Raw genomic sequence first — 12,816 nt, forward strand, 5'->3', positions numbered from 1 at the left:
TTTTCTACTGGGGCATCAATAACTCTCATTCGTCCACCAGTACCTTCAAGTAGCATTGTTGTGTCTGAGAGTATAACACCGATTGCTCTGTAACCACCAGGAATAACTGGTGGATCAGGTATTCCTGGTGGTAATCGTGCTACACGAGCTCGGAAGTGCATATGGACGACAAAATGCCTGAGTAAGTCTAATAAGTTGACAGTGTTTGGGACCCTCTGGCAAGAACTTATAATCAGGTAGTCCGAGCTTCCTCTGACCCTTGACACCCCATTTTTGATATTACCCTATGTCGACACCAAAAGGTGTCGGCGAATTCCAACTTTTCGATAAGCAGTGGACTCTGACCATACACCCCAACCTAAATGTCCAAAGATCAAAATGGGGTGGCAAAAGTCCGAGGAAACTCGGACTAATAATTAGGGAATGTAATGAATAAGTTTTGTGCATTTGTATATCCTTTATGCCTTCTGTTACTTAGCGAAGGCAATCATTACCTCCCGTTGCCTTGGTACTTTATGTTATTTTTTAGTTGGTAAGGAAGGGTAAATTGATAGAAAATTTTAAATGTAAAATAGTTGATATACGTAATGGCATTAAATACTTTTGTGGCTCTTCTAATTAAAAATAATAAAGAATATTTGGACGCTAGGCTGACGCTCTAACCAATAGGCCATCGGATCGGTCACTGAATGTAATCAAAGCTATTTTTAGTCTACAAGATCCAGGATTCCCTCCCAAAATCGTGTTCGCTAGCCAAGGTTCCGATATATTAACTCTATCTAAACCTTGGCGGATCGAACAGACATTTCAATACTTTGTCTTTGCAACATCTATTGGCTTTCATATTGCTCTTTTGAAATCTCCAGGCTTGTGGCTTTTTAAAAATGTATATGAACGTATCCAAAGTTGCCTACAAAGTTCATCTCCACGTGTATCTTTTGGCCTTTGCGAAGTTACTTTCTCTTGGTATCTTTTACATTGTTTCCATTTTGCTCACCTGCCGTTGCTTAACAAGGCAAGTTTGAAAGATCGATCAAAGAATATTTTCAGGACGAAAACAAGGGCAATTGCAAATATGTGTTTCGAAGAGAGAGAGAGAGAGAGAGAGAGAGAGAGAGAGAGAGAGAGAGAGAGAGAGCGGAGATGTATAGACCTGACATCTTTTGCAAACGTAAAAAGAGTACAAAATAAATTAGGTTAGAGAGAACAAAGATTTACTAGAAATATTCAGATAGAGAAAACAAGTAATACAAGAAAGGATCCAAGAAAATAAGGATAGAGAAGAAAAAAAAGTATACAATAATGGAAACTTAAGGAAAGATGGAAAGATGAACAAATACAGCAATATCACGAGTACTTTAGACCAAGACACCACAATGACGAAAACCACAGGATATCATAATTAACTGTTCATAGTATTTCTCACCATTAAGAGACACTATCAAGTCTGACACAACTTTATAAAATACTGGGCGTGTCGTCAATCGACTTCTGTAAGAGACGGCTTAATTTCACGAAACCTTAAAGTGTAAATGATGACGACCATCACGGTGATCGTGTTATTCCGTGTGCCTCTCATATACTGTTATATTACTGTCAAGAATAACACATCGAATAATATACCGCTAAAATACATATTTTGTATATACAAACAGAGAAACAGACACATCTTTGAAATTGATTTATGTTGTTAGTGTGATATTTATTTGAAAAAGAAATTCTTGCAGTCGTCTTTTAATTCATAATTTACATTTACTGCTAAACAGATACCTTTTGTGAGTGTTGAAATGTATACCGATATACTCAACAAGATAGGTTCGTTACTTTTCTGTACATCCAATTTGGAAAAACGAGAGAAAAGTAATTCAAATAACAGGCTAAATTTTTTGGATCTCTTACTTTCATTCACACACACTTTCACGCCATAGATTTTTTGTCGTCAAGAAAAGTGACCTGTGAACTATAAATTTTGAAAACGGTTTGAGCATACGTACTGGGGTCTTTTACAAGTCTACTATTTTTATGATGTATCCATTGTGTCAGGAATTATTTTAATTCACGGTCATAAAATTAACGACTTTAAAAAAAAGCAGACTTCCTTTTCCTGTTGACATCCAGACAGAAAAGTCAACATAATGATCATATCTCAAAATATGCAAAGAGTTCTATTTATATTATAGGTTATTTATATTTACTATTAAGGTATACATGCAAAATACACAACTGGCTGCATTTATTGTGAGTATCAAAATGACAGGAAAATCATGAAACCGCACATTATCAGTCCTTTTCTTAAGATTCTAAACACTCTTAAATGTATCAAAAGTCGGACTGATGTGTTGAAATTTCGTACACTTGCAGGAAGTCCGGCTAAGCAAGCATGCTAATGACCAATGATATCAGTGTCTTATTATGCATGGACTCTGTCTGCCTTTTTCGCACCTAATGGAAAGTAGTCCCAATATGTCGCTTTTCTTAACGCAGTTAAGGAGCTTGTCCGTCTAATTGAAGTCCTAGAATTGAAAATGGGGAAATACTGCTAAGAATAACAAACAAATAAAAAGTACAAAAGTCCACACGACAAGGAAGTTCGAAGTTATTCATAGATTTTCGAACCATATATAAATATTAGTTATTTTAGCTCCATGCCCAATTCACTTAACACGATGTGATGTTAAGCTCAGTCTGCAAAGGTTTCAAATTCGACTTTCTTTCTTAAAATCTAATTCAATGGCAGTGTTTTAACTGCATGCTTCCATAAATGATAACATATGGACAGCACGCAAGCACTTTCTTGCACTGTGCTTGCGATATATCTTATCTGTTTTCCTTTTTTTTGTTGGCTATTTGCAAGATGGACTAAAGTGATACAAATATTAACATCCCCGTCTGTACTAAAAATCAATCTGCCACCAAGGGCTCAAATTCTGAAGTGATCGTTTATTCAAGCCTAGTTGACTTGCATAACACGTCATCGAGCATCGCTAAATTCCTTCTCGTGAATACCGAATAGAAAGATCACGTCTAATCTCCGTTCAAGCAGCTGGTGGGAGTTTTAAAGCCTTCAGAAATGACTGGAACATCAGTGTTGTACAGATTTGTTACGATTCTATGGTCGTAAATTAAGTAACAGAAAAAAGCGAAAACCAACAAATTTTGCAAAATTCAACAAATAATTTATTTCCCTAGCATACAAAAAGTGAAAATTTAGAAAGAACTTTCAGTAATGCGAATTAAATCTCAAATAGTCTAAACAGATTTATCACAAATCCAAAAACACGAAGTTCCTACTGAATTCAAGTGGTATTCCAAATAAGTTCCAATTCTGAATGTGTTGACGTGCGCATAGTCTCGAATATGCTAATGTACCAGTGGCATGTATTTTGGCGATTTGTTATAGTCTTTAGTCTTTTCATGCATCAGAATAATCCAAAAATGTTTTTGTTTGAAATATATAATTCCAAATTAATGTTACGAATTAATATTCAAGTCGAAGTATATTATAGATAAGAACTATATATTTCTAATGAATAATACTTTGGATAAACAATTCCATCCAACTGAAATACTGAACACTACAAAAGACCGTGTCAGCCTCAGAAACAGGATGAGGGTCAAGATTTAATTTCTAGAATATTCTGAGTTGTCGGCAAGATAAAGTATATTACTAAACGTAATAAAGAACACGGAAACATCGAGTAAAACTGGTTCTTCATGGGGGAACTCAAATGTCCAAGTCCCAGACCCAAATAAACATATTTACCTCCATTGATAATGATCATAATATTTAAGCCACACTCAGAGAAATATTATCTAAATATTATTTGTTAACAAAATCAAAAGTTGCTTGTCAGGTACACAGTGAAATTGATTTTTAACAAAGTCAAGTCCAAAATACAATTACGCATTTCATATAATTATGGAGCAAAAATACTAACAAATGCAAATTAAATATATGTAACAAGACCAAAACTCAACGAAAAGAAGCTGCTATTGTACATAAGGATAATTAACTTAGACTTTACTTGGAATGCAACGCGGAGACTGGTAAGTCTTTATCTTTAGTTCATTTTTCTAGTTTGTTTCACAAAATGTTCATAAAGATGTTGAATTTTTCCACAGAAAACGATGGTCGTGAAGAATTTCGGCCAGTTCTTCGTTAAAACTATTGTACAACCTCTCTAATACAGCTCTAGTCTCATCCAGCATGGGCGCAGCATTTTTCTTACGTTTTGTCTCATGAACTCTCTTCCTGTTAGCCATTTCAATCACCTGTTCTTTTGATAGACCTCCTGAAATAATAATAATAATAATAATAATAATAATAATAATAATAATAATTATTATTATTATTATTATTATTATCATTATTATTATTATCATTATAAGAGGAAGAAGAAGAAGAGAGGATGCAAGTATAGGAGAGGATGATGATTTTTGTAACATAAAAATGTACCTTTTGTTTTGCAATGAAAATACTTATATAGCGAGTACTTGTACTGTACTGTTGCTGCTGCTGCTGCTGCTGCTGCTGATGATGATGATGTTCGATTCTTATAGGCGCGGCTTTAGTTCTTCCATCCAGTAAAAGTAAATATTGGAATGGAACGTGTAATTGTAAAGGAAATTTGATATCTTTCGATGTGATATAAATATTTCAAAAGCAGTTTATCAGATGAAATATATAAAGCTACCACTTACTTAGATTTAAGAAGTTAAATACGTGTTGCAACACTGTCACCGGATCTCGAGAATACTCTTCTGTCGTAAGAAGCAAGAATTGGTGTCTTGAAAAGACCTTCAGCCATTCCTTTAGGAAAACTGAATAAAAACCAACATGTATTCTAGCCTGCAAAGTAGAAAATATTTATTTATATATCAGCCTGTATTATTATTTTATGTTTAAAATACTCTTCAAAGCAATATGTCAGTCCTTTCCCAATTGCAAAGAATTTACAAAACAAAATGACATTGTGAAAATTTTACAATCAAAATATAAAAATCCGCAATGTCTAAATGGTTGGTTACGCTAAGAGCCAGTGGTTCCTGTATTCTTGCAATTTTTAAAATGTCTTTAGTTTTTAATATTCGTTAGCCACGTGGAGTGGAAATGGATACAACGGTGTTTACATGAGCTTGGAAAAGGTTGGTTTTAAACGTTGTAACATCTGAAAGAAATTAATTACTTCGGTGCAAATTTTAGGAATATTGTGTTTTTATTTATTCAGCTGTAGACAGAGGTCCAAGCTGGAAAAAAAACACCCTCCGACCGAAACAAATATATACACAGTGCTGGAATAGAAATGTACATAATATATAAATTATGTTTGTATAAAGAAGAATAAACTATTAAACTATATTAAATTGGTAAAAACATAGGGTCATTGGTGTTGTTTCCTTTAAGAAAAGTGACCTTTTAGATACATGCAAATACAGCAATTACTTGCATTTAATTGATTCTTTAAACAGTCTAACTTATTATTCATGTATTTAAATACATACCATGTGCGTCATGCACTTCGGCTTACAAATATAAACCATTTATTCCATATGGACTTTTACGTATGTCTCTAACTGTCCATGTACTTACATTAACAGACACGTGAAATTCTCTGGAGAATAAACACTTCCGGAGGGAATTCTTTCTGATGCACTCATGGAGGACATATATAGACCATTTGACCTCCTCGTGGAATCCTACCGGAGTCATCTTGCCCAGACCCAAGAAATAGTAATCAGAGTAAAGCCTTCCATGCAAAATAAGAAGCAAAACCATCAATATCAATTATGCTTGGTGCTCCAAAAAACTCTGACTTTACGTTGCATATATTCTTCATGAAAACAGATTTTTCTTTAATCTTTCTTACTGCTAGATTACAGATCGGCATAGATTTACTGATCTACAATTTTCAAACATGTTTTGTCAATTTGTTTGTCAACAGGGATCATACGTTTGAAACGTGCATACACTCAAGTTGCATTACAAAATGATTTCAGCAAATTATATCCTACTTTAAATCAGTATAGTCAGTACAATAACTTTCTTAAATTGTATTAATTACCAGTCTTAGAGCAATTGCATTAGCAGAGCTACAATGCACATATCGCGTTGATTGATACAAGAATAGAGTTATTTTATTTTTCAATTCTGAACCTTAAATTTGAAACTCAAAACCTTATACACTAGACGCCGCGTCTGTTATAAGTAATATTTGGCATATTTACGATTTATCTTAGTCGGAAAGTCTTATAATCAACTTAACATTAATAGCCAGCAAACTTGGTATGTAAAACAAAGTATGTGTAAGCTATACGCTCCCCAGAAGTTTTAAAACAAACGCAACGGAAACGCCTGTAGCTGCTGACATAATCTATTATGTTTTGCTCATGTTCTAAGTTACAAATGAACAAGGAAAAATGAAAAAATATTCATACGATTCATCATACATTTTTTCTAGATCAACGACATCAATAATAATTTTTTGCAACTCACGAACATCATATTGTCTTGATTAAGTAAGCGCTTGAAACACAACGTATTACATCCCATGACGTCACTCTAAGCCAATCAACACACACACACACACACACACACACACACACACACTCACACACATGTCAATAAGTTTTACGTATTTCATATTACACTGGACAACAAATTTTTACAAAAGTCATGTTACTGAAATAAAATTAGTCAATTCTTATCAATTTTTATGTGCTGAACACGAATATGACAGTCAAATTGCAAAATTGGCTCTAGTTTTTTTGTAATCTGCAAGAAATTAATGTTTACATAACGAAATGCATTCCAATAGTAAAAGGTCAACTGTAATAGCCTACCTATAAAAAATCAAGTCATTGACTACATCTTAGATTTCTTCACCTGTCTCTTGTACAGCTGTTCGGGAGCATCTCTGAGGAGTGTCCAGCAGTAGTCAGCCAGCATTGTAGTGGACCATTTTCCCTGGTATCTTTGTTCCATTGTTGCGATATCTTGATGAAAACGTTCGCCGTGTTCATCACTAACAATACCACAGTTGCTAGGAAAGAAATCCAAATGGGAATGAAGGAAGTGAATCTTTAGAGACATATTGCAGCCAAGTTTCTTATACTTCATCAACATGTCTTCTACTAGTTCCTTATAGTTTTCTGCCCTAACATTTCCGAGGAAGTTTGTAGAAACTAGGCGAAAAGCATTCCATGCTTGTTTCGCGTCACCTTCCAGCAAGTTGTTGAACCGGTCATCTTTGAAAAGCTCTCGAATCTGAGGACCCACAAAAACTCCCTCTTTAATCTTTGCTTCGCTGAGTCGAGGAAATTTTTCATGCAGGTATCGGAATGCTGGCAAAGTCCGGTCAATGGCTTTCACGAAGTTCTTCATCAAACCTAGTTTGATGTGAAGGGGTGGTAGCAAGATTTTCTGAGCCTCAACCAGAGCTGGGTGTTGGATATTCTTCTCTCCAATGGCTACATTCTGCCTGTGAGTCCATTCCTTCCTCATGTAGTGCATTTCCCTTGCTCGGCTATCCCACTCGCATAAGAAACACATGTATTTTGTATATCCTTGCTGCAGTCCCATTAAAAGGGCAACTACCTTCAAATCACCACAGAGGTGCCAGCTGTACTTGTTATACTCAATGGAATTCAGTAGCTGCCTTAAGTTATCGTATGTCTCTTTCATGTGGACAGCATACGCTACTGGAATAGATGGAAGAATGTTTCCATTGTGCAAAAGCACAGCCTTGAGACTCAGTTTCGAAGAGTCCACAAATAGTCTCCATTCTTGTGGGTCATGAGTGATTTTTAAAGCATTCATGAGGCCCTCAATATCGGAACAGAATATCAGATTACTTTCCTTTCTGAAGAAAGGCTCCAATTGCTGGTGGCGCTTTCGATATGCAGTAATTGTGACATCTTCTTCTAGAAGATTCCATTGTTGGAGTCTTGATCCTAGCAATTCTGCCTTGTTCTTTGATAAGTCCAAATCACGAATCAGGTCATTTAGTTCTTCCTGTGTTATTCTGTGTGGGGTTGATGATGCACCACAGTGAAAATCTGGATCACTGCATGCTGATGGACCAGGAGAAGAACAGGTCGACTCACCTTTGTCTTCGTCAGATGAATCAAGAGAATATTCTGCTGGAGGTTCTGGAATAGGAAGTCCCTCACCATGTGGAACTGGTCTCAATGCAGACGGAATGTTTGGGTAGACTATTCTCGACTTCTTTCGCTTCGTTATTCCGCCGGAAAGAGGAGGAACCAAGCAGAAGTAACAGTCATTTAGGTGGTTGCTTGGCTCTCTCCACACCATTGGGACTGCAAACGGCATTGATGACCTTTTGCAATTCAACCACTGTGAAAGCTGTGTTGTACATGTAGCACAGCATATATGCGGAGCCCAAGGCTTGTCTTGGTCACCAACCTTGCATCCGAAGTAAAGATGATATGCCTTCTTCACTTGAGAATTGATACTTTTCTTCTGGTTGGCAAATGTCACTTCCCCACAAATATAGCAAAAATTGTCCGCGGTATTAACACACTTTCGAGGCATTACTGTTCTTTATTGTACGTAAATGGATAAAATAATAAGTTTTATGTAACAGTAGCTTGAACTGTCTCGCACAACGTCTAAAATATTTTAAATGCTGAACCTATCTGATTGGGCTTTATATAGTACACTGCTTACGTCAGCTTCAGCAGCCGCCTGGCATTAGTATAATAGGCCTACACATGTATAGTACACTGCTGACGTCAACTTACTTCAGCAGCCGCATGGCATTAGTATTGCATTGCATCAGAAAATGATGCAATCAACTGTGGATGATGTGAGCATGATGGTATTATGCAATGTTACATCATTATTCCGGATGTTGCTGCAGTCCTACTGGAGAAATTTACACAGTGAAACATAGAAAATGAGGTATATGAATATCTTCAAAACGAGAGCCAATACAAATTTTTCACGGTTATATTCGTGTTCGGCACACCAAAATACTACAGATTAGGGCCTTTTCAAGTCAGTAATGATTTCACTGTTGACCAGTGTTATTTTATTAATAAAGCATGATATTCAGTGCGTACGTTCTTTTTACTAACTTGGAGTCAAAATAGTACTGTGTTGATGTAAACACATGTACCTCAATAAACTTGAAGAATAAATAATATATAAAACAATTGGCTATTGTTTTACCTTTCCATAGGATCTCTGAAAATGAGAATCATCTTGACATCCGGGTTTACGTGTCGAATTAGATGTGGTGTAAGATAGTTAGGCTCCAAGAGGCCGTAATTCTGAGGAATGTCCGTCCAGCCACTAAAATCCCAGAAATCCATAGGTGTACCGTCACCTAAGACAATATAAAATTAGTAATTTCGCTCATCACATTTTAACCCTCCTCTGTACTCCTCAACGGCCATGCTCTGACGTATGTCGACAGTTATCAGCATTTGTGTATTATTTTAAAATCCAATTGGTCTGATGATGAAGATACGATGAGATATTACAAATGTTTGTGTACTTCAACAAAAACACGCCTTTACGTAAATTTAGAAATTATTCTTTGAATATCAAAATTAGACTATTCTTCTAAAGGGCAAACTTTAACGAATAATATAAAAAGAAAACTACTTATTGATTATAATCTATTAAGCTTATCAAGATGGAATAGTGCTTCAAAATGTTCGAAAACTACTATGTATTCAGTTTTAAGACGTTATGAGAAAATATGTGTTTTCAATGACGACAAGAATGTCCAATAACAAGAATTGTATCTTGACATCTTTGTGGAACTATGACACGTCTTTAAATGATCGAATCATTGATACAATGTAAAGCGCATGTTCAGTAAATTCAGATATGAACTTATAATATAAATGCTTTATTTATATCGGTGTCATTAAATTCTCATTTTAGGATTAGAAAGACGAGCTTTTCCGAGGAATATTTTCTACATGAATAGGTGATTAAGAAAATAAATAAATAAAAAGAACAAGCAATAGGACTGACTGTGAATAAACCAGGCACTACCTGTGACTAGATAATGTAGGCCGCTATTATCGACGGTACGTTCGATGCTCTTTGCAGCGCCTTTAAAGTAATTCAAATAGTCTTCAAAAGTTTGAACTTGAGTCGAGCGCCTCAACCAGTGACCTGGAATATTACATAATGACAGGTAAAAATAAGCTTTAGTCAATAAATTGAACATAGTTGTTACTTAGATGCTCACACTAAAAAGTGGAAACCATATTCAAGAGACGGAATTCTGAACTTCAGAACAAAGCGAATACCGGTTGGAAACTTTACACAAAAGAGTACATTATCCGTTTCTTTAGCAAATTCATTTATTTATTACGGTGTTGATACTACTACTACTACTACTACTACTACTACTACTACTACTAATAATAATAATAATTGACCCCTATCACAGAGATGGGTGTAAGGCAAATAAAACATGGAATTATTTATAGAGGACCTTACATGAGTGGTCATTTCATTCAAATGAAATTTACAAAATAGTTTCTTGTTTTAAAAATTCCATTTGGAATAAAAGCACCAAACCACAGAATAGTGCATTGTAATGACTTTGAAATATATTCGGATGCCTCTGTCGTTATTCCTTCTTCAAGTTGCATGATGTTACAACGTCATTTGTGACATCATGCTGCGTTTTTGCACATGTTATGTATATATGACAATTATGATCGTGGTATATTACGTAAAAAATACAGCAGTCATGTGATAAACAAATTAGTGTATCCGAGAATAAAAGAATACATTGATAAATAATGGAATGATGGTCTCCATTAATATTTTTTCTTTTTAACAAATTCATTTTTTAAAAATACATTTTAGTTGGATAAAGTTATGGCCACTTTATTTCATATATTTTGCTTACTTTTCCCATCTAATCATCGAAATTTGCATAGACATTCTTCGAAACATGTACCATATGCAATTTACAAACAAAAGAGAGTCAGAGAGACCAGATAATGGAGATCAGTGCAAATTTGGCATCTAGATTAAACATAAACTTGAGGTTTATAAATATTTAGGATTTTCTCTTTCTACAAGATTTACTTAATGAGCTTATGTGTCTGTCAATTGATTTGTAGAAAACAAGCTAATCAAAGTTATATAAAAAAATAGAGAGAGTTGCGTGGTAATTTCAGACCCCAAAACATTATCTCGCCGTTTTATAAGCAAATTCCTGTTCCACTGAAGGTTCATGATACTATGCATTTTCACATCATGTCTTTACAATGAGCACAGTTTATTAAATATGTGGGTCTAACATCAATCGCACCAGTACTTTTAGAATTCAACACAATGTGTGCTTTCTGCGTGCACATTTGAAGTCGCATGGGCAAAATAAACAGTGTAATGAACAAAGTGTTATGATGAACCTTAACCAAAACTTTCTTTATATCCTTGTTGTTTTTTTAATAGCCTTTTTCCAACTGTACCTAAACACCTCGGGTTTTCTTTTGTATACTTAGTTCTTGGTTGTCAACTATGGATTTTTCACTGAACACTGTACAATCGAAGACTGAGACTGAAAAGGAGTCGTAATATTTCCAGCACGGTCTTCTTTCTTTTAAGAAAATTTAATATTTTCATGAAAGTTTCAGAATTTATCAACCCTCAACCCCCGAATAAAATGAATTCCTGGTGTACAGTTTTAATTTTGTTTTAATTGTCTTTTAGACTTTGTACCATTTCTCTCACACTCTCTTTGAAAGAAATCACAACATTGTCAGAACTATCACAAAAATGCTAAGTAAAAAATCACTTTGAATATAAAGTTTAAGAAATTTAATGAAACCGGAACCAAATCATCACCGTATCTTCGCCAGGACCACCACATGGTCTCCTTCTTTAAGATTCCTTCGTTGGGGAGGATATCCGGATGATTCGAGATTTTATCAAAAAGATCTGTGGAACCACACTTGTCAACCCCAATCACTTGAAAGTAAGGCATACATCGTAACGTGTGGTTGCTATTGTACCAGCAAGGGTTTTTGAATTGTCGAAGAGTTATTGGTGTTTCCTGCAAGAGAAAGAGAATTAGTAAATTAAGAGTTCGAATTTCATGAGCTTTAGTTTTCTAATGTATATGTCTGTATCTATAAGTATTTTCTTACCACCAGGGTCCAGGTATGAAAAACGCATCGTTTGCTCACCTGACCTTATATGCCAAGTGAGCTTATGATAAATTCCTTCTTCCGTAGTACGTTGTTAGTTCACAATTGCTATTTATAGATTATTCTCAAATAAAGCTCGATAATTTGAACCACAGGTGCTCGACGCGAGATTGATGTTGAAAAAGTAATAATCTGAAGGAAAGAAATCATACAGAGTGAAAAATTACCCCAGATTGCCCCATGACCCGTTCTTACATAGGACCCTGTCTATCATATTATACAAGTGACAAGGTAAGTTACTGCTAAACACTTCCCAATATTCTTGACTCGATTTCCTTCTGCTATTTCCGTCTTTGAAGGCACACGAACATAATCTATTTCTTCTTGAGATGTATTTCTATTCATCAAGCCATCATTGATTTTTCTGAATTGCACCTAACTGTAGTTATGGGTTCCGAAACGTACGAATTGCGCGAATTTCCCTGCCGGGACGAAGTTACGCTCCTGTGCATCCAGCTCTACAATGATTGAAATCACATCGGTTTTCTGCAACAGAAAGCCTGATTGGCCGATTTACGGCAGTTCATAACTTGATATAGATTTCCAAAAGTCTCGTATATTTTTCGATAACTTCACAATTTTCTTCCACCACAGGAAGGCTCTTATTGCTAT

At 35.2% G+C, this 12,816-nt stretch overlaps 1 protein-coding gene across 3 annotated transcripts in view; it reads right to left on the reverse strand.

Annotated features, from left to right (window-relative positions):
* Positions 1 to 1,197: 1,197 nt before the first annotated feature.
* LOC149803812 (carbohydrate sulfotransferase 15-like) overlaps positions 1,198 to 12,816 on the reverse strand; it is a 29,627-nt gene continuing 18,008 nt past the window's right edge. For all 3 annotated transcript variants that reach the window (XM_089953623.1, XM_089953624.1, XM_089953622.1), the window contains exons 3-8: positions 11,843 to 12,050; positions 10,028 to 10,150; positions 9,191 to 9,347; positions 5,591 to 5,747; positions 4,702 to 4,849; positions 1,198 to 4,292 (exon numbers count right to left, since the gene is read on the reverse strand). In XM_089953623.1, coding sequence (XP_089809749.1) covers positions 4,096 to 4,292; positions 4,702 to 4,849; positions 5,591 to 5,747; positions 9,191 to 9,347; positions 10,028 to 10,150; positions 11,843 to 12,050 — 990 coding nt within the window. In that variant the 3' untranslated portion in view covers positions 1,198 to 4,095. The remainder of the gene's footprint in view (positions 4,293 to 4,701; positions 4,850 to 5,590; positions 5,748 to 9,190; positions 9,348 to 10,027; positions 10,151 to 11,842; positions 12,051 to 12,816) is intronic.

This window comes from Sinohyriopsis cumingii, chromosome 3 (assembly GCF_028554795.1).
Source record: "Sinohyriopsis cumingii isolate HCF-2022 chromosome 3, ASM2855479v2, whole genome shotgun sequence".
Classification (NCBI taxonomy): Eukaryota; Metazoa; Mollusca; class Bivalvia; order Unionida; family Unionidae; genus Sinohyriopsis; species Sinohyriopsis cumingii.